General features: G+C 40.3%; 2 protein-coding genes across 6 annotated transcripts in view; one reads left to right on the top strand and one right to left on the bottom strand.

Moving 5' to 3' along the window:
• The window catches only part of RALGPS1 (Ral GEF with PH domain and SH3 binding motif 1), a 302170-nt gene that overhangs the window by 101866 nt on the left and 177638 nt on the right, over positions 1 to 22666 (top strand). The window lies entirely within an intron of this gene.
• Positions 1 to 22666, bottom strand: part of ANGPTL2 (angiopoietin like 2) — a 28063-nt gene that overhangs the window by 4546 nt on the left and 851 nt on the right. Inside the window, exon 2 of the mRNA XM_018567676.1 lies at positions 5692 to 6551. Within this exon, the coding sequence (XP_018423178.1) occupies positions 5692 to 6493 (802 nt within the window). The 5' untranslated portion in view covers positions 6494 to 6551. The remainder of the gene's footprint in view (positions 1 to 5691; positions 6552 to 22666) is intronic.

The raw sequence follows: 22666 nt of genomic DNA on the forward strand, positions 1-22666 counted from the left end.
TCTCTAAAAAGTTGTCTCCCCCCCCCCCCCCCCGCCTGAATAATAATCTTGTTGCCCGTCCAATATTGGCTTTGACATTGTACTTTTATCATCTACCTAAATGCCTCAACTTTTTGGTTGTCTTACTATTACTGCCTGAGGACCTCCTTTACTTTGTGTCTGATGATTCATTACTTTGCTTCAAAAGCCCGTTATCTTGTGGAGCCCTACCAGTGAAGCAATACCTCGAGTCAACTTCCTAGCAATGATCTCCAGCTTAGACTGAGCACACTTTAGGCTTTGTGTCTAGCCTTTCTTCAATGACTCCCCCTCCAACCAATTAATTCCCCCTCAAGCAATGACTGATTCCCCCCAGCTTTTGGGACATCTTTTACACAAAGCTCCTTTCTTCCTTAATTATATGCACTTTTTAAAATAATATATTCAAGATGTTTGGCCATATCAGATGTATACAGACCAGCCCAGGGTGGTAGTTTGCAGTATGGCAAAGGACTGGTGAAGTTTAACTGTAAGTTGGTTTGTGTAAAGCTTATACCAACATTTTTAGATTATCAAAAGTTTTTTTTTTTAAAGTAATGTGTTAGGGGGGAAATATTTATACCCACACCTAAAATAATTCCAAATGTTGCTAACCTAAAACAGTCATTCACATAGCAAGGTTGCAGAACTGTCAATGTCCTTAATTTCTGTGCAGGTATGGGGTACTGTAACACGTATATTTGTGAACTGTAATAGCAATGATGAAAACATTTCCATGATTTAATCATCTGTGTATATTTAGTTGGTGTTTTTTTTGTACATTCTTCCTCTTTAAATGTGTTCTGCTACGCTAGCCATATAACCTTTGCCAAGTGCCTGTTCAGAAATACTGCAGCTTAAATAATAAACACAATATGACACCCTAAACCGCTAAAAAAATAAAAAAAAATAAGACCAGTGTATGGAAATGTATTGAATCAAGATACAAATAAAATCTTACAATGAAACAGTAAAAAATCCCTTGTTATTTTGTAAGCTGTGCTGTTAATGTGATGTTCAGAAGAACTGGGGATGCTTATCTTTATGATATGGATTTATTGATTCTTTAACTTCCCAAGCATTGGGATATTTGCACTTGTCTGCACTGGTTTGGGTTCAGGTTTAATATAGCAGATCGGCCTTGTTCGTTGTCTGCTTAATTTAAATTTGGCTCCTGTGTCCTGTCCTCACTGGTCAACCCATCTGTTCACTAATTAGTGCAGGAAATCCATTGCACAATCTTGGCCTCCAGCCTCGGAGCTGCCGCTTTGGCAGATTCAGTTATATAATCTGCCTTGTTTTGCTCACCCCACCGTGGCTGATTTTGTCGACGGTGTCCAAAAGGATGACATAATGCTTCTATCCTGAGTTTCTAGAGATTTATGCTAAGCTGGTAGATTTGTACGCATTGGGGCATTGCCTAGTCCACTAGAATAATCACAGTCACTGGCCTGATATAAGCAAACTGTCAGGACAGGTAAGTAAATTGTGCATGCAGCATTTTCAGCAATGCACTGCAATGCAAGGTAGTGCCTCAGTGCGCTGGAACACAAAGGATGTACTGTAATAGTGCATTTGGGTGCCTTTTTTTTAAAATGAATGGCACCTCAGTGCACCAGCATACCTAATGCACTTAATGGTAACATGCACGTTATCACAGTGCACTGGTATGAATGGGCTTGTAGGCAACCTTAGTGCATCACAGGCCTACAGCAAGCATTTAGCCAGGTAAATAGGTCGCATAATTTGTTCACTAGGCACACAGATAGCTCCCATAGAGCTTGTGCTAAGACATTCAGTGACGGCTGTTTTTGTATTGCTTTTGTGATAACTTCCCTTTAGACCCCAACCACTAAGCGAAAACCAAAAAAAATCATAACTCTAAAATCAAATTAAAGGGATAAGAGCTTAAAGTAATTTTAAAAACAAGTATAATATATCTGCATTTGTGTATGGTGATGGGAGCATTTAATTTTCTTTTTCAGAGATAAATAGACATCATTTGGCTTTAAAGAGGAATTAATGCTTATGCCATGTTGTAACCACAGGCGAAGGAGCCAAATCGTTATCTATCAACACCTACCAAATAGGCCACGGCATGTCAAACGTCATTAAAGTTATAATAAAACAGCACAACGATCTTAAGGGACCAAAATAACTTGGTAAACCATATGTTGTGGAGCAGGTGAACCTGTATGGAGATATAAAATGAATTACACACCAAGTACCTGGGTTTTATCATTATCTGCAACTTCACACCCACCTTCATGATGTAGGATGGTCACTTAGGCAAATGCTATGCTACACATGTAACTCTTGTGTGTTAGAAATGGCACGTTTGCTTTTTGCTGCTACAAACTTAGAATAGAAATGTTCTGATTGAGCAGTCTACCCTCCAACATGACGGGAAAAATGTAAATACAGAAGAGAAGCTACTACTATAGTGGCAGATAACTTCAAAATCTTAAAGTTGAATTGCAGGCAGAAGCAAATTCATGAATGCAGGTATGCATTAATTAAACACAATGCTAAGTGTATTTTTAAAGCATGTAGTGTAAGTGCCTGAGTTTGATGTCACATCAGCATCTTAAGACAATCAGCATAGAGTAATTTTAGTTGTGCTGCAGTTCTCATGTGCTAAGCAGGGACATGTTGATAGGAGGGGATAGCAGAGTTACACAGTGAGATGAGCTCATCAGTCTGCTGCTTTTGCTATACTGTCCAATATGTGCTGCGGGAAGGGTCAATCTGTAGTTGTGTTATTTAATTGCAGTAGCAAAAAGTCAGTTCTCCAGGTTGGCTGTGTAAGTTGCTCAAATATATTTACAGAAATACAAATCCTTTGCAAGTTTTAAACTGCTCCTGCATATGTAAGCCTACAGACAAAATGGACAAGCCCATTTTAGATGCAACGTTTGACATGCTGCTGTTTAGCCTAGAAGTGTCTGTTCTGCTAATTCTAGTGCTGGTTTATTAGCCTTTAGATGACGTTTGACATCACGCGGCTTGTTTGGTAGGTGTTGATAGAGTAAAGCCTTGGCCCTTCTCCTTCAGTTACAACATGGAAGAATATCTTTATTCTGATCTCCATTTCATCTTCTTTTTACTGGGTTTTGATCCACTCTTGGCTCCGACCACACTTTTATATATTTGGCTGTCAGATTTGTGAAAACACATATTTGTGTGTGGTCCCCGGCAAGAGGTCAGTGAGCCGGGTGTGCCAGCGACCAGGTCTTGTGTTTCTATAGACATAGCACAACAAATAAACAGCGCTACCAGGATGGAAAAACAATGAAGCAAAGACAGAACATTGTACAGCCAGGTCAGTATAATAACACTGAGGTTCCCAGGAGATTACGCAAATGGTTCCATTCCTTGTCTGGGCTGAAAATACCTTACCTCACTTCTGTCTGTCTGACCTTAAAGGGACAGTCTAACTCCCCTCTCCTGAAGCAGCATTTGGCTCTATTCACTCTATCTCTCCTCTCCCCAAATTCTCTGCACTTATGGAAGACGTCTTCCATTATCAAACAATCCTCTCCTAAAATACGTCCCTCCAGTGATGGAGTTTGCTCCTTCCACTATCTAACTCTACTTTCCTGAAATTCTCTGCGATGCTGGAGTACTCTGCTTCTTCTCCTACCTCTCCTCCCTCAAAATAAATACTCTGCTCTTCTGCAGCACTCCCCCCTTTTATTTGCTATCATACTCTTCTCTTCTGAAATACTCTTCACTGCTGGAGGAATCTGTTCAATCTTCTATTTAACTGCCCCCTTCTGAATTACTCTGCACTGCTTGAGGACTCTCCTACTTTTGCTATCTTACACTCCTTTCCTGAAATACTAAAATACTCTCCTAAAGTGTGTTTTGCTGCTGGAGGAATCTACTTATTTTACTATTCTTCACCTTCCAGTATTTAGGAAGAAAGGCTATTTCCATTTTTCCCAGATATGCCCAGAAAATTGTGTGCATCCTGAGCTGGTTATGTTGAGTGTTTATTGGAAAGCATTGAAGAAATGAAAGGCTTTGGGAAGCTTTACTTACTTTCCATGCAATGGTCTCATTCCTAGTGTCTGTAATATTCCATACTAATTGCAGCTTCTCTTTAATCTCTTCTCCAAGAGCCAGTATTTCTGCCAACACATTTGGATGGTGTTTGGAAGCTGGCAGCCCCCTCAGACATTAATTATGTTTCCCAATTAATTGCAATTTCCATCCTGCTCTTTGCAAGCCACGTCTGTCATGTTGGGAATCTCAGACATAAGCTTTCCCCTGCCTTTCTTGCAGTGATAATGGAAAATCAGAAATATGCACAGGAATCCTGCTAGACTTATCCTTTACATATACTGGTTTGCAGAATTTCACTCTGCCATCAATCTTACAAATGTTTAGCCACTTTCCAAGCTTCTGGGTTTGCCGCTGAATAATTTGTTACTTCAATACCTGTCTAAATTAGTCAATCTCATCACTTTTTGCAGAAACTGCCCAAGCTGTTACTATAGATACGCTTATGGTGTATGCTTTGTCCACCCAAAAGGGCTTTTTTTTTTTCTTGCAGTTGTTAATGTGGGCTGTTTGTGCTGGCTTTTTTTATATTGAATTCCCCTGTATGTTCCACCTACACCTTCTGTGCTATATAACTGCAACTTTTTTTTAAGAACCTCTGTGGTACTTATACACAATAGAATGATAAATATATATTTTGGATATTAATAGATCAGTCCACATGGAACTCAATATCACTGCTTTGTGAATGGTGGAGCATTAAACCACCTGATAGTTTGTTCCATTCCTTGGGAATTCTAGTGGAGAGATTTCTGTGCAGAGTTTCTGTGTCTACACACATGCTGTGGCTATTGTCAAAGTTTCACACTATATCTGCTTTTATATGGGTAGAATGAAACTTGAGGAGCTGGAACAGACAACAGTGTGCATGAGCCCCAATTAATCCCCCCACCCCCCCCCCAACTCTAATGTAGCCTAGTTGCATATTTTACAGTAAGTGCTGCAGCAAGGATTAAAATAACCATGTTGCCAGCAAATAGTAGAGTAGGCTCTCTGTAGCGGCCCCTCCTTCTTTTCCTACTGCTTCTTACATTTCTCTTTATGTTTTTTTGTACCTTTACCTCTTTTTTTAATTTAAATCCTTTTTATATAACGCTCTTATTTAATGTTCTTACTCTACCTTACGGTACTAATAGCCTCCCATGCTAAAGATTGTATAGCTGTGAATTTTACATTCCTTGCGTATCACCTGACTTGAACAGCAAATAAAATGTTAAAGATGGTTCCTCTGGTGTCCCTTTTTAATAATCCTTACAACACCCGCCCCCTGTAATTAAACCAGAGTATTCTATTGTGCTATGAACATGTTTGTGATAAAGACCACCAAATCTGTTGTAGGTTCTTGTATCCTTTTCAATAAAACCTTGTAAAAGTAAAAGAAAAACTGTTTTTTTTTACTGTATATGTTTCATGGCTGCACTACAGTAATAAATAATGAGGTATATATGAAGTCTATATGAATGAAATGTGTTACATTTAGCACATTGTTTAACAACTATGTTGTAAAGTTGAACTTACATTTAAAAGACTGTAAACACATTATGATGTATATTCAAAATACATTTGGAATAGGTTAGTTTTGTTATACTTCCAGTAGGGTTTACTCACCAGATGGCTTGTCTGTAGATGTTGGGATGCTGGTGACCGAGGGCATGGTTGGCAGAGGAGGTGGGAGAACCTTCAAGTTTTGGTCTCCTTGAATCTCATTGGTAGATATTTGATTGATGCGGTTGTAATTGGGCGTTTGATACACCCTTTTGGGTTGTTGTGGAGGTTGTGGTATCGGCTTTGACTGAGGTACCTTCTGGCACTGTTCCTCCAGCTGTGCAATCACAATGGACTGGTTGCTCGCCAGCGAAGCCAAGTGCTGATATTTGTGTTCCAGGTCCTTGTACTTATTCGTCAGCTGTAACATGTCTGCAGTTTGGTTCAGAACTTTGTTCTCCAGTTGTGAGAGCTCCAGTGCATTGTCCCGTTTCCTAATAATTTCGTGCAATAGTTGCATGTACAGCTGGGTGACCCTGGAGTTCATATTCCGGCTCTCTTTCCGCAAGAGCTTGACTTCATTAACAATACCACCGTCAACTTCCACAAGCTGCTGCAGTGTTTCGATTTGCCGTTTCTGTTTCAGAAGTTCCGTATTGAGAAGTTCGATCTCCTGCTTGTGGATCCGACTCTCGTAAACAGTCTCCTGCTCTTTGGAGTTCACACAGATGGCTCCTGTGACTTTTTGTTGAGGCACAATGAACGTGTAGCTGCATTTGTCGGATTCTGCCGCTCGCCGCTCCCTGTTCACATAAATAAACTCTTGTTCTGTCCCTTCACTGTTCTGGAATTCTTGTGCACTGCTGCCATTCGTGCTTCCCATGAGCACAAGAAATAACAAAATGGCACCACCCAGCAATTGCATGGTCCACGGAATATAGATAGGACTTATAAATGACTTTTTTGCTCTCTTCTCTGGACTTCTGGAAATAATGATAAAAACAATCAATATACCACTATTGTTGTACCGTATTATAGCAAGAAGTGAACAAGATATATAACAGCATAACATCTTAGAGAACTCCAACCCTTAATTGTGGCAGGGACAACTCTTTAGTTATCTGTAGGACAAACTTGGTCTCTTATGGTCCTACTGTCTTATTTAAAGTTGCCTTTAGCCATTAACAAATCTATCAATTCAAAAACCTTATTTAAATAGTAGTAACAGAATGCTGGCTACGAGCACAATTATGCCCTAAACACAAACCTCAAAATGCGTGGAACTAACTTGGAAAAAAAGAGTGTGACATAAATACCCAGGTCAGCCATCATTACATACCACAGAGGTGACAAGGTGGACACACAATTGGTGTGCTCAGCTAATCAACTTCTTATGCTGCGTCTCAGGAAGTGTTTTTCATTGGACGCCTCCGTAAAGACCGTAATTCTTTTTCATTGGACGCCTCTGTAGTCAATCAAAAAACGTGCGTACGTCGCAGAGTTTCAAGTGTGCAAAAACGCTAGACAATATGCTCAATACGCTAGACAAAACGCACGTAAAACGTGCACATAGGAAAAGTCCAGGTGGGAACCCAGCCTTACTAGACAAAAATTTATTGAAACAATTTGCCAGATGCAACACTAACGGGGTTATTCACAAAAGGGTGAAGAGTTTGGAGAAGGCTGGAGAAGTATACAATCTAGGACAACTGGAAAGTGAGCTGAATTGGAGAATTTTTCCAAATCAGCTATGTTGTCCTAGATTGTTCACTTCTCCTGCTAACCTTGTAAAAATTCCTGTGCTTGGAAGCCATCACATGACAAATATTAGCAGAAAAAATATGCTGTTAATTTTTAAAGCCCAACTTCAGCCCCATTTTTTTTAGATTTGGATAGACCATGGAAAGCTTTAAAGCACAGTCTTTTGTCCCAAGATTTCTCTTCATTTTCTGTTCTGAATGACATCACTCACCTGGACAGAAAGTAGGGGGAAATCTCTGCCACGGTCAATAAAACCCTGACAGAGGTCCTAAACCTCTATGCTCTACTACAAAACTTTACTGGATTTAGGCTTTACCTATAACAGCTTTACTTTAGCTAGTTTCCTACATACACCCCCCACCCTTGCACTATCTACACAAGTTCGATGGTCCCAAAGCCCCTTTCTCTAGAATTGTTGACCATGTGCCTTCATTCTTCTAACCAACTGCTGGGTAGCAAAGACGCTCCAAATGCTATATCTGTCTCTAGGGTTAAAGTGAAGGCCTGGGTCAATTTCCACTTTAGTAAAAATATTTTTGTAATACAAGCACTTTCCGCAGCAGATGTTTCACATGCCTCCCGTTTAATAATATCCACTAATAAAATGTAATTAATTATTTTTACTTGCATCTTGTAACACATTTGTCATCCTCTCTCTTGCTCTGTTGTTGTAAGACGGTTGATGTTGAAGGGAGAGAAAAGTGCACAGTAAAAAGGCTTTGAAATGAAAGCACAATTCCCTGCATTGCGGGAAACTACGATGCCAAAACAAAATATTAAAGTAGCTGGCCATCAGACTGAGGACATCTAGTGGCAGAAAAAAATAAGGTGGGGGAATTCTCTGGACTAAAGCATTTATTTTACATTTTAATGGGCTATTCATTTTTATCTTATTATTTTTGGCTGGCGTTCTGCTTTAGTACAGAATCAAAGGATTCCAGGAGCAATATGGGTCATCTAAAGGAAGAGCAAAGCTGTAGTTTTCCATCTTCGGGTGGTCTGTCTCATTGAAACCTCAGATGGGGTGGGGCAGAACAAGGTAGGGGAGTCGGCTCTCCTGCACATTCACTTGGGTGTGATAAACTTCAGGTTTAGCTATTGAGTTCTGTAAACAGATGTTTTACAACATAGGAAGTCAGAAAATTCTGAAAACATTTGGAAAGAAGTCTAAAGATTCTCATGTTGAATGGGCAGGATAATGTGTCATGTTAATATGCAAAATTTCATATCTACACAGCAAAAAAAGGAGAAAGTATTTTAAAAAGTTGTAGCTTTTAGGCCTGATAAATAGTCTGTACAGAACTACTTTAACCCCTTCATGACTGAGCTAGTTTTCAGGTTCTGTTCATAAATGACTGACACATTTTTTACATTTTTGCTGTGTGATTCTTCCACAGCAGTAATATACTTTCTTACTAAATGTACCCACACATATTATATATTGTTTTTTAGAGGACAGATAGGGCTATATAATTATATCACATATGTGTACCTAACCCCTCACTTAGTTTGAATAAAATAAAAAAAATGAGGAAAAAAACTAGAAGAAAACACTTTTTTCACAAGTTTTGATTATTTTTTTTTTTTTTAGAATTTTTTTATATTAATTATAGTATAAAAAATATATTTATATATAATTTATATTTTCCTAATTTTGTTTTACACTTTATTTTAATTTTTTTACACTTTGTAAAAAAAATAAAAATAAAATAAAAAAACTTTTTTTTTTCTTGTCAGTTTATATCAAGCAATCACTATGACAGCTTGATAAATTAACTTTTTTATTTTATTTTTGGCTATTAGGCTGATCCAAACTTAGGAACAGCTAATAATAACCTTAGAGACTGATCCTGACTTTAGTCAGATTCAGATCTCACTAAAAGCTCTTTGATCGGCCTAGAGTCCGATCAGAAGTGATACATTTCACTCAAAAGAGATACATTGTATCTCTTTGGTGAAATGTATCCAAACATCGGGCTCTCGAGCTGTCAAAACAAATAGCAGAGAGGTGAGGTGAGTCACTGCTGCCTCTCTGCTATTTTGAGCTGTCAAATACGGGATCGCAAATTGCGGTCCTCTATTTGCATGTAACGGCTTCATTCTTTCATTAATGAAAGGAAGAAGCTTTTACAAAAAGCTTAATTATTTCATTAATTAATGCCTCAATACTGAGACATTAATGAATGACTGTTAAATGCTGAGAATCAGCAAATACCGGCATTACAAAGCCTGATATAACTCGTCACGTACAGTGTACGTGGCCAGTCATATAGGCACAAAGTGACAGGACGTACACTGTACGTCTCCCGTCACGAAGGGGTTAAAGGGGAAATGTAAAGTGCACGTGCTTTATTATTCAGAGAAACGATTTGTCTTTGAATCTGACATTTGACCTCTTACAAACGGACCCCTTAGTTTATGAAGATGTCACATATTGAGTTTTCCTATTATTTAGTGTCAATGCGAGAAAAGGAAGTGAATGTGTTAATTAATGGCATGGAGTGCTTTCAAGGCCTCTTATTCCTGCTGTTTAGATGGACTAGAGTGCATTATCAGCAGTGGGTCGCTTTAATATGATGAGGACAGCAATTTTTCACTCAGTAGGCTCTGTTGTTAAGATTTTATGGTACCAAATAGATTTGGAGGACATTTTTCAGTCTCGGGATGAATGGACCCTTTGTACGCGAGTTATTTGACACGGAGCTAAGTAAAGCAGCACCACACTGACACCAATAAATAAACGCGCCAGGGTGCTTTATTGGGGGATTGACTGGAAATTTCCCACACTTTGAACATGTCTGTAAAGCAAACACGAAAAGTCTCTTCTTTAATGCCGTGCGTCTACATACCACGTACAATAATCTGTAAAGGTGCTGTAGGAGGATGGGAAAAAACTGCTAAATATACTTATTTTATTTAATACTTGAGGGTAACCGGGTGTATATGAATATGTAAAAAGAAATATGCATTGAAATACAGCTAGGATAACTACCTGTGTCTGTATTGATGTTACTTTGTGATAATCATCTTGACATCAGGAAGGCCAGCACTAGGAGCTACACTACTCCACCTTGTACAGTGCTGCCAGTCTAACATTGGTAGTTTATGGAGCAGAGTGATGATTTCAGTGTTTATTACTTCTCCTGGCAGCAGGCTGGGGTGAATTTGTGACCAAGCTGTATTGCCTAACTACAGTAGAGAAAAATGAGGTCATAGACTTGGCTATGCTGCCCGGCAGAGCTAGCTAAATTACAAGACTGGCTGGAAAGAATTACAAATCTTTAGCTAGATAAAACTAGTGAAATCAATGTATTTAGCCGTGCATTCATTGAAAAGGTGGAATACATTATAAGGGAGAATTGCAGTTTAAAGAAGATCTCCGGTAAAAAAAAATAAAAAACTTACCCTTGCAGTAGCCCCCCCCCGCACTGCAAGGGTTAAGTGCTCGTTTCGTCTCAAAGTACATTGACTTGCCGGATCCTCAGCTCCACTGGCTCCCTCCGGGGTGCTACACTGGTTCTCGCAGCCTCTTCTCTCTTGGACTTTGGTGGTCTAGGGACCACTGACATGATCACATCTAATGCAGGTCCGTTGACCTGCATTGGACGTGAGGATGCCAAGGGATATTCTAATGCCTGAGCAGAGGAAGAGAAAGGTGATTGATAAACGCTGTGGGGCTGAGGATTAGGTGAGTAAAACTTCTTTATTTGAGCCCCCTAGACAAAGCGAGCACTTAACCCTTGCTGTGCTGGGGTAGCCCCATTGCAAGGGTACGTTTTTGTTTTTTCCCAGAGCTCTGTCTTAAACATGCAAGCTTTTTAAACGCAATACCCGAGCAGACACAGGGGACAGACACAGCCGCAGGCAGGAACAATGAACAAATTCGGAGGCCATCGTGATGTTACGCTTCTTTGTACGTCCTGGCGGAGCTGCGGTCGGCTTTGGGTTACAATTGGCAGTAGAAACACTGGACTCCAGCGGCCACTTACGGTAAATTGAGCAAACATTTCGCAAAGAAAAAGAAAGTCTATGAAGAAACATAAGTTTTCAGGTAAGCTGTGGCTTGTGGTCATAGACAAAAACATCTCCGTACTAAAGTCTCTTTGTAATGTAATTATGAAAAGTAATTTCAGATTCACCAACCTACCATGTAATAGCCAAGGAGGGAGGCAATCACATTACGTATGCTTGAATTTTTTTTCATCAGTTTTGTTAAACAGCTAGTTAAGGTGAAGTGTGTACTTTCCCCATGTGGTTACAATTAGGGGAACAGCCAAGGCACCACAAACTGTAGCTGCCTTTATTTAGAGGCTCCCAGAATCCTTTGCTGCTTTTTATGAGCGTTTTATGCCAATCTAGATGACTAAGTGTTGTTGACTCATAAGAGGCGCCCTTGTCCCAAAATCACCGCAGATAATGTGTGAGTAAGAGAGCCGTTAAAAGTGCGTGTTAAAGATTTTTAATGATGTTGATGGGAATTGGAGAGGGGGGTGAATAAAAAAAAAAAAAAAAAACCACCCCTGCTCGCAGGTGACGGCGGCGGCCGTTACAATTGTGTTGTTAACAATTACCCAAGATAATTATTATTCTGCTTAGTTTCCTCGTTTCCTCTTATTTTATATTCAGATGAAGGGAACTGAGCATGTTGAAATTGTAGTTCCACAACAGCTAGCAAATCGTATTTTCTTATTTATGGCATAGTGCATTTAAAGGAAATCTGTTTTAGACGTGTCTAAGTGGAGTAGGACTCCAGGTAAAAGAAGAGTTGGGACATCTGCTGGGTTTGTATTGCTGCCTCTGTCTTTGTTGGGAAAATTTTACATCACTTTCCATGTTCTTAGTGACACCCTTTAACACCCCGTTTGTCAGGTTGTGAAAGGGTGCCACTGGGGCAGGAAGTGAGTGGAGGTCCTAATGAGGACAGAGATTCTGCCCTTCTCCCACCCTATGCAAAACCTGAAGATATTTTTTGTTTCATTTCAGTGGGCTTAATCTTATTTCAAGGTAATTAATCATTTTTTCAAAAATGTTTGTTTTAAGTTTGTAATTATTTATATACATGGGCGCACAGAGAGGCTCTGCCTCCTGCTTGATATTGTTTCTCTTATCCTAAATCTATAATGATGCACTAAATATAATGAATACATGGGTTACCCTTTCCTGTAGTTCAGGGATAGGCAAACTCTGCCTCCCAACTGTGGTGAAATGACAAATCCCATCATGCATCTACCTCTTTGAGTCATGCCTGTGGCTGTAAGAATCTTGCAATGACTTATGGGATATGTGGCTGAACCACAGCTGAAGGGCCAGAGTTTGCCTACCCCTGCTGTAGTTTAGTTTTCAGTTTGCGCTTTCTGACATAGACTAGAGGTCACAGCTTCTAATCTCTGTATGAAGTGCAGCTATAAAAATATGGAACAGCCAGCATTTAAAACCAAAATGCCAAATTGAAATTGACTTTCAAACTGTGTAAAATATACTGTAAAGAGCTTCTCAGGCCTACATCATACTTATGCGTTGTGAAACTGTGCCATAACATATGATTTGTGGTGCTTTTCAGTGTGATTTTGAATGGTACCTTAACTCACATGCATTATATCGCACCACTGTACACAGTTGTGGACCACCTCTGCGCTAGTTTACAAAAAATGGTGCTTGTGCATTCCTTTAATGCACTTCACAACTGTGAAGGGGGCCTTAAAGTGACATTAAACCCTCAGATTTTTTAACATAAAACAATACTGCAATGTGTGCCTTACTGTAATCCATGGTTGTTTCCCTTCTCTTTGTTGCTATTCCTTTTAAATCTGTATCTGTTCTCATGCTGGGCAGAACTTATGTTTTGCAGCAGACTGCCTTGTCTCTGAAATGGATACATGGTGTCTGTGTGTAGGTTTGCAACCTGAGCCAACACTACAGGAAGAGGCACTCACGTGCAAAGGGAAGTTCTCCCCAAGCATGAGAAGACATGAGGATTTAAAAGGAAGAGCAGCAAATAGAAGGGAAACTACCATGGATTACAGTAAGGCACACATTACAGTATTGGTTTATGTTAAAAAATCTGAGGGTTTAATGTCACTTTAAGGCCCATTCACAGCAGCGATTTATGATAGCATATGAAGCACAGTGTGATGTGTTATGGTGCTGAACCATCTATGTGTTGTCTGCAACTCAGCTTGTATTGTGTGGTGGTACTTTTACGTCAAACATGTTAAATGAACTAGTGTTATTTGGTCCTAAAAATTTTACTAGCTTGTCAGATCAGCAGAGTGTTGTCATGGCACATAGTTGCTGTCCTGTACAATTATCCCATTAAAAAAAAAACAGTCCTATGCTTCTGATAAGCCTCCTTTAGCCTGACACAAAACAGAATAGTTTAGACAGAAACAAAGCTATTGAACTCAGATGTCTTCGCATCTGTAAAGGTGTCAACTAATTTTCAAATTTGTAGCTTACTGTACTAAAATAACAATCTTTAGCACAAGTTGTGTCGAAATAATGTTTGCAAACTTTTTTTCCTGGGTTAAAGTAGCAAAAAAAAGGGAAGTTCTATTCAGCCGGGGGAACAGAAATCAAGTCACAGTTTGTACTATTTCAGATTTGTTATACTTTGTGGGTTTGGAAAAATGCAAAGTTAACAAGCAAAATAAAATCAGTAAATAGACATATGGAAAGAATTTGAAGGCTCTTGAAGAATTTAGAAGCCTTCACATTTTGGGTAAACCCCTTCTCTTTTGGTCTTCCGATCAGCTGGCTTAATTTTTCTTCAGATCGTTTATTCCCACTTAGTTGAAATCTAGTAAAGTGCAGTGTGCTGAGTGGGAGCTGCAAAAGTGAAATCACACGTACGTAAGGGATTATTAACGCAAAGGCATGATGGTGCCAAGTGTACATTAACGAGGTGACATAGAAGGTTCTTCATGTAGCTGTGAAGGTTTGGAAGAAGAAACGGCAACTGCCCAGTGATGTTGTCACGCTTGGATTAGCGCACCCAGGCGGCCAACACTTACAAATTTTTGAAGTGAGATTTTCACCAATTAAATGTCAGCATGCCAATTATGGCTTAATGGAAATTTCATATATGTTCAGCTGTGCAACACCCTTTGTCATTCTTGTACCTCTATGACCCCAGGTAGAAATGGTGGCCAAATATGAGATGTTTATTGGGATTCTGTTACTAACTCTGTTTTTCCTAGAGTTCCTAAATAACTAAATATTTCTTTGGTAGATTCCCAGGCACATGGCCTATGATATTAATGACATTCGTAATTGAATACTCCCTTGTTGTGATGTAAAACAGGCCTCGTGCTTTCCATCCTTTCTCAGTTCTTAGGCCAAAGTTTTCATACTTAACAGGACTTTCATAAAGTGTGATGGGTTTTGTAACATTTCAGGGATTTAAAGTGGACCTTTCACTTAGTTTCCAGGCCTAAGTGAATAACATTCCTGAAATGCACAATATACAACAGTAGTAATAAAAATAAAAAACTTCACAGTTTATGGTTAAAATTAGGGATGCACCAATACTGTTGGTAGTTATCGGCATCTGTGCCGATTCTGAGTATTGGGCGAGTACTCGTACTCTTCCAAATACTCCCGATGCCTATCCTGATACATGAACTTCCAGTATCAGGAAGCCGGGCGGCAAGTCTTTACAGGCCACCCGGCATCCGGCTCCATGCTCCCTCATCACTAGAAAGCATGAAACTGGCCAATCAGGAGGCCAGGCGGCGAGTCATTACCCACCCCCCGGCTACCTGATTGGCCAGAAAGCTGACTCCATGCTTCCTCATCAACTGGTGACAAGGGAGCATAGAGAAGGCTTCCCTTGTAATGGGGAAGCTGGGCGGCGAATCAATGTAATGACTCGCCGCCCGCCTTCCTTAATGGGACTTCCGGTATCTGTAGTTTGGTGCGAAGTTAAAAAGCATTCCATAAGCTCCAGACAGTGACTTTGCATAGGCTAAAATTATATCATCAGTCTGCTGCAGGCAGAAGGAAGTATTTTCTCATTCTCCTCTTTCTTTAATGATCAGACTGCAAACCTTTAAATGCATTGTTCACCTTAAATAAAAATCAAACAAACAAAATCTCAATGCACACATATTCATAAAAGAAAAACGTGTCTTTATTATTGTTTTGCATTGTAGCCAGTAAACCATAGGTTCAGTGCTTTGGCTTCCGCAGTTTTCCCTGCCATTCCTCTCCATACTGAGGTATAGACATTTGATAACAAGGATGGGAGGAAGAATGAGTGGAATACAAGTGCAGTGATGTACTTGTATTCCATTGAGAACTAGAAGTTCCTCTGCCACAGTTAGCACTTCCTAACTTTCAAATTTACCATTGTGCCCTTGTAATGGTGAGATAGTGGCTTGTGCAGCTGGAGGATAATAAGGTCGTTTGTCTGGAGGCCGACCTTTTGGGTTCCTTCTCTGAACTCAGCAACTTAACCTTTAGGGGTGTCAAGGATTATCTCACCTACCTGTGCCCACAAAAAACACCCTTTTGGTGGGGGCCCCAGCTAGACATAGGTTTGCCAAGGCCAAAACAGTGGGCTCCTTTCCAGCTGCAATCCCCCACTGTCCTTTTCTGATCCATTCCTGACCACCAGATCTGGGGGCTCTATGGTATAAAACCACTTATAATATGCTTGATAGAGGTGTTCCAACATTTCAAGATATTACAATCAAATATGATTTGCCTACCTAGATGCTGTTTAAGTATGTTTAGCTTTCCCTAATCCAGTTGTGATTTAGGCTGATACTGTGGAGCAACTTTTAGGCACTTTGAGAAACCACTCTTTTCCCTTTGTATGCCTTCTATGAACAGACTAGCCAAAAGGATGATTGTCTTTGGAAATACTCCAAACTTGTGATATCCTCTAGGTACAAGATTATTCAGACACAATTTCTACATAGGGTAAAATATACTTCCCAGCAACTACATGAGCTCGATTTTCGAATGCTCCCCCATGTGTCCTCCATGTCATACAGAAATTGGCACCTTTCCACGTATGTTTTGGATGTGCCTGTACAGATAAGTGTGTTGGTTAAGCATCTTTTCAGGTATTAATTCCCGATTACAACCTACTTTGCAGCCATCTTCTACTGTGCCACTACTATGTATACATGACAATGAACACTTTGCTCACCCCATAAAATTACTATTCTATTTGTTGCATTATGCATAGGGAGAAATTCTTCTTCATTGAAAATTCCAGATCCAGCCTTTAGTGTCCTCCCAGTATTCTACTATTGAATCTTTGTATAAATTAGTATGAGTAGAAACTGTTCTAGGGTAAACGACCGAGTTTAGATGCCATAGAAATGACAATAGAACACCCCTCTCCCCAACTTTTACCCCCCTCTCTGCATCATTTACCCCCATAAAAATACTACCTTTACCTTCCATGATTGAGCCAAATCCCCATTGATTTGTGTCTCGCAGGCTCCCCCTCCGAAACACTGGAGCTTCACAGTGGGAGGGTTTCAGTAATAGAGGCAGTGCTGTGAATCCAGAAAGCAGTGGGCAGGACTAGGTGTGGCCAGGTGCTGACTGACAAGCTACAGGCTTGTGAATTAACACTGGCAATGCTAATAGCCGTACCCTTGTAATGCATACTTATCTCACTGTAACGCAAGCAGTCACAACCTACATGAGAGCAGCAACTCTGCTCTAAATTCAGGAGAAGTGCAGCATCGTTGCCACAACATCACAGGGAGCTGTATGAGGTGGACTTTACTGGCAGGATCAACAGGTATTTGTGGAACTTTGCAGAGGGAGTTCGAGAGAACTGTAAGTGCAGGTGCACTTTTAAATTTTGTGCAGCAGCACATATTTTTTATTGGGAGGCCATAGCTCCTTATTAATACATCATTCAATATATATTTCCAAATGCAAGCAGTCTACGTACCTGAATTTGACTTGTACCCCCTGCATAGAAGAGTTCAGGGAGGGTTAGAAAGAAGCCGCACACAATCAGGTGTGCTGAAATGCACGGTACATTCTGATAGGAGGAGAGAAAAGAGACATGAGCTTATAAGTGTGCTACAGTTTGTTTCCAAGTCCTGTTACATGGTGGGGATGGGAAGCGGACCTGTAAGTGAAAGTGGAACTGCAGAAAGGTCACATCCCCTGTAACACAGGGCTGTTCTGAGGGCACAGCTATGTAAAATTGGAGGCTGAATGGACAAATAACAAATACTACGGCAAGTAAAACAGCTCCCTTATATGTATTTCATCTGTGTATATAGCTGTTTGCCTGGAGTGCAGCTTTAATTTCATTTGGCCATTTGCTCCATTGGTACGGTGAGTCAGTAGTTCACGCAACCAGTGCAAATAAGCACAGACATAAAGGTCTCCTGTAAGACAGAGCGGCAGACGTCTAACTGTGTATGTATAGTCATTTACAGTAAAATAAAGTAAAAATGTTCCCTATAAGGAATACACTGTGCACAGAATAATGCTAGATCTTCATTCAGTTCAGCCAGTATACTACGAATTGCTGTGTTCATTGTCGTCTCCTTGAATTGCTCCTTTAAACCTTCCACTGAAGTCTCCCTGAGCAGCTAGGCTCTTTTTTTGGTTTGATCAGCTGCCCGGGCTCAACAGGAGCAACTGGTTGGCTATTTAAAGTGTCATTCCACCCAAAAATGACATTACAGTGCTTGCCAGAGGCTGGAATGTTAAACGCCTTAAAGGTTTCCTATATCTTTGGAGAATCTAGTGGGCAGATCTCTGCATTTGGGTCTCTAGATCTGCATACATGCTGTGACCATTTAAGGGGTTCCCTTTAATGTTTTATTCATTATGGATAATACAGCAGGTGGATTGGGATCACCCCACAGTGAGTGGGAATACCTAAACTTCCAAGCCTGGTGTAAGCAGGGCTGTACTAGGGTCATCAAGAGCCATCAGGTTACTCAACACAACCAGAATTCAGTGATAACTGCATCGCCAGTTCTGAATGCACTGTCCGCCTTGCCCAACCACCCCCCCTCCCCCCCAAAAAAACCTGTCAGTAAAGAGGTGCCCCCAAAATATCCTTTAAGGCAGGCAGTTTGATACAGTGACATGGTCCCTTGTGCCCCTACACTTTGGATATGACCAAACATAGGGGACACATGGGAAGCCTCTGGTAATTTGGGAACTCCTGCTTGTTGTGAAAATTAGGAATTTCTAAATATGCCCATTGAAGGCGCTTTGCTGCCTCTTACAACTTGATGCAAACAAAATTTTCAGTACTCAGAGGTTTCTCACAGCCACCAATGACAGTCAAACCTGCCATGGAAATACAAATTGAATTTGTGACCCAGCAGACAGAGAGGAAGGAAGTTACAGAATATAAACTGCAGGAAGTAGACCTGCCCACCCAACGGCAAAAGAGCTCTCAGGAATATCGCTGTGATGGATTACACAGAATTGAGATTATGGGAAACTGAGGGGACTGAGTGGCAAACATAGTGGCAGTGTTTGCTAGATGGAATACTGCCTGAACCTGCTTTTTAAATCAGTACGGTAAATATGCAAGGGTCTAGAGCAGAGAGACCCCCATCTGTACGCAGTAGAAAGAGGAGACAAGCTCATGTTTATCTACAGTCTTTCTGGAAGCAGACACCCTTTTTAATAAACACACATTGAAATTCCAGTTGGCCAGGGTTGACAGCTTGCAGAGTGGCATTTTCTTAAGCACTGAGGGGATATGGCCATGTTTTTTCAACTGCCTTTCTGGAAGTAGAAACCCTCTTTAATAACATTGGAATGCCGATTGGCCAGGGATGCCAGCTTGCAGTGTGGCATTTGCTTTAGTGCTGAACAAAGAACAATGGCTGTTGTGCAAGTGGCATGGACCCAGCAGATGATGTCAACTACACACTTGGTTTAAAAAAAAAAACCCACAAGCAAAATACATGGCGTGAGAAACATTATGGGAATATGATGACATGAACAGTTCTGACAAAGCAACTTAATTGATAAGGCAAAGTAGAAATTGTTGTATGGGTGAGTGCTGTGTGTTGAGCTGTGCCCCTATGCAACGGGCACACTTAGCACAATACACACAGGATCAAATATCCTGAATGCAGGCCTGCCTAACTCTTATCTGCCCCCATCTCAATGAGCCTCAGTGAACACTGCATAATCCTTTATCTCAACAAAGTCAGACTTTTTCCTGCTCATTCACTCATCCCCAGCATGGGAGAAAGTGGAACTGAGTGCCAGAGTGGTGACTGATGGCTGGAAACCCAAGCCGTGCTTTAAATCCCTCTTTTCCGGGACCCCTGCAGAGCTGGGTAGCAGAGGTCAGGTCTAGATAAGGGAGGCCCTGGATACAAGTGTACACGATGCTTATGTTCTTGTGTGCGGTGAAAGAATGATTGCCCTTGAAGCTTGTGAGCCATGGAGCAGACACTCAGAAGTTTTTACCTAGGTATTATCCAGGACTACCCCAGTTTTATTCCTGTGCACACCAGTGTTCTGTCAGCCCTGATTTATACATGTGCAACCAAAGTCAATGTACAGTTTCCATTTTTGCATCCTGCATATTTGGTGCATTAAAAGGACACTTGACAATGAACTTTGGACTTACTCTCGTGCAAAAATGACACTTCCTTACATGATTTTACAACTGAAAAGTTTGCGGTCCCGGTCTGCATGCTTATTGAAGCTCTTAGATCAGCATGACAGGCAGGCTACTAGCATTTCCAAAAAAGATAGCTCAACAGTGGCAGGACTGGTTTCTTTGACATTTCTACCTCCTTTCCGTGCATTGTAATTACAGTTCATATGCAATTCTGTGTCAGACACCCCCAAACATTTTGTGTATGCCCCTCATCTATATCATGCAACCTACACCTCAGTTAATGTAGAGCAGAATAAGAGAAGTAGCTGTTGCATTGTAGGAGGTGGCTTTTTACTGGTTAATTTCTGCTTTGCGGTGAGGAGAAATGGCCACTGGTCCTAGTTTTTTGGATTTCTGCACTGTTGGAGTAATCAAACAGTTTTTACACAGCGAAGTTTGTGCATGTTCGGGTTGACTCATGTCCATGCAATTAAATTATTACTCATTTTTTCCTTTCAAGTTTTAGTCCCAAATGAGTAATACTTGAAAAAACTAATGGTGAACGTATGTGATATTAGGAAGGAAATGTTTAATCTGAAATTATCACCATTTAATGACCCACACCAAATAGCCGTCAAGCTTTCAGGGTTCCGACTGGTGAAAGATAAGGTCAGATTCATTGGCAACATGGCAGTGGCCAGCATTGCAGCTTTGTGACAATGGAGTCTTGGGTTTAATTCTCCTAAAGCTATCAGCATGGCATCTATAGGTTTTCCCACCAGCCAAAAAAACCAATGGTAGATTAACTGGCTTCATACTGAACTGGCTGTGGAATGCATATGCGTGTATATTAGATCGTAAGCTCATCTGGGGTAGGGATTGATGTGAATAGCTCTATACTATACAAAGTCACATGTACAATGAAAGGATGGCTGTGTCCCTATTGGTCATAATCATGCATTTGTTCAGGGCTCGAGCCAAAGTGTTCTTCAAGAGATGAAGATGCGTCACAAGCTGCACTACACCAACATTTCACTGTGATTTTTTTCCATTGCATAGTACAGGGGTTCTTATATTATCTATGGTGGAAGAACAAATGGCTGTATACATTTTTTTAAGTCGGTCATTTTTTTGGTGTAGCGACATTGTCAAGTGCTGTTTGTGATTTGGCCCTAAATGATCCAGTTTTATCAAATGAAGCAGAAATCAGTGGTAAACCTAGAAGGTATTGAAGAGACCTGCAGATTATGCACCACTAAGGTTCACGTTATGGGCAGTCACGTTATAGGTTACTTCAAGGGCACATAGAAAACTGTGGTTTTCTGTGTACCTCATTCACACAACAATGCTGTGGAGATGTGTGTTGCAGTGACTTGCATTAAAATGCAGCATGTATAAATTTTACCACAGCAAAACGCACATTACAGTAAGCATGTAAATGCAATGAACCACAACTAAAGAAAAAAATTTGTAATTGTGTTAACCCTTCCAAGAAATAGGCCTGAAGAATGCACAGCAGGTGACATTAAAATGCATGGACCAAAATATAAATCCCCTTACTAGGACATTGTAAAGTCCTAGTTTATTTCATTGTGATCATGTGTAGCCACACATTTAAAAAAACAAAGAATACTAGACAGGGCTTTCCAATTAACCCTCCCATGGTTAACTGGGCATCCAGGAGCTTTTCATTGTATCAAAAAATACTACCAAGAGAAATTTGGAATCCAGCAGCTATATTAGGCTCGCTAGCTCTCATCAATGCAAAATATGCATGACAAAACACTGCCATTAGAGTACTATTGTCTGCATTAATCTGGCCACACAACGCAGTGGAATGTTACTATGTAGATGAATTGTATAGAAATTCTAGTGTATGTTTAGGGGAGGTCACCTAATATCCATTCAATACAAATTGGGTGAGGTTGTATGAAACAGGGATTGGATAATTGTTTTAATATAGCAGGCACACATCCATTAGTGAGAGGTATTGTGTGTAGAATGGGGCAGGGATTACAGTCTCTTAGAGTCACCATAAGATTGTACATTTTCAGTGTATGGGGGTATTCCATGGAAATAATATAAAAAATATTGATAGGATAAAAACATTTTTGCATGCGTGCCTGGAGTTCCTGCTTTTTGTGCATGGTAAAATGCAGTGGCTGAAGCTTGCACTAAGCCTGCGGGCACAGGGAAAACTGGTAAAAAGTATTGCTCCTGGTTCCCATAGCAACACTGGCATCCTGCAGAGTATAGTATGATTAGATGTGTACCATTCAGGCTCTGGATGGTAGATCATCATGGAAACTGCCCTCTCTAGTCCTAAATCTGACTCCCAGTCTTCTGCATTTACAAGGACCCGTCCAAAGGTCTTGGCTCTTGGAAGGGCATCTAACAATGTTCCTGCTTATCTACCTGCACATGTATATACCCCCACTATGATGTACATTCCATTAAAATATGATTTAAAATATTACTTTCAGTAACAATAAAGTCAGAGTAGTTCTAATAATGATGCGTTATGATAAGTGTTGAATCTACAATGAAAAAAAAAACGGATTTTATTATTCAGCAAATTCATGACAGTTGGTAATTGCAATGGTCTCAGAGTTTTATCTGATTAAGGGGTTTCCTGTAATTACCAGATAAGTTTTTTCCCCATGTACTATACCCAAAATAAGTTTTACTCCAGAGTTTCTCACACTCCCTCTGTGCACGGCTATTGTACTTCAGTATTTTAGCAGTGCTCCTCACAGTAACTGCATTTTATATCTA

This window comes from Nanorana parkeri, unplaced genomic scaffold (assembly GCF_000935625.1).
Source record: "Nanorana parkeri isolate BGI_ZX_2015 unplaced genomic scaffold, ASM93562v1 scaffold1081, whole genome shotgun sequence".
Classification (NCBI taxonomy): domain Eukaryota; kingdom Metazoa; phylum Chordata; class Amphibia; order Anura; family Dicroglossidae; genus Nanorana; species Nanorana parkeri.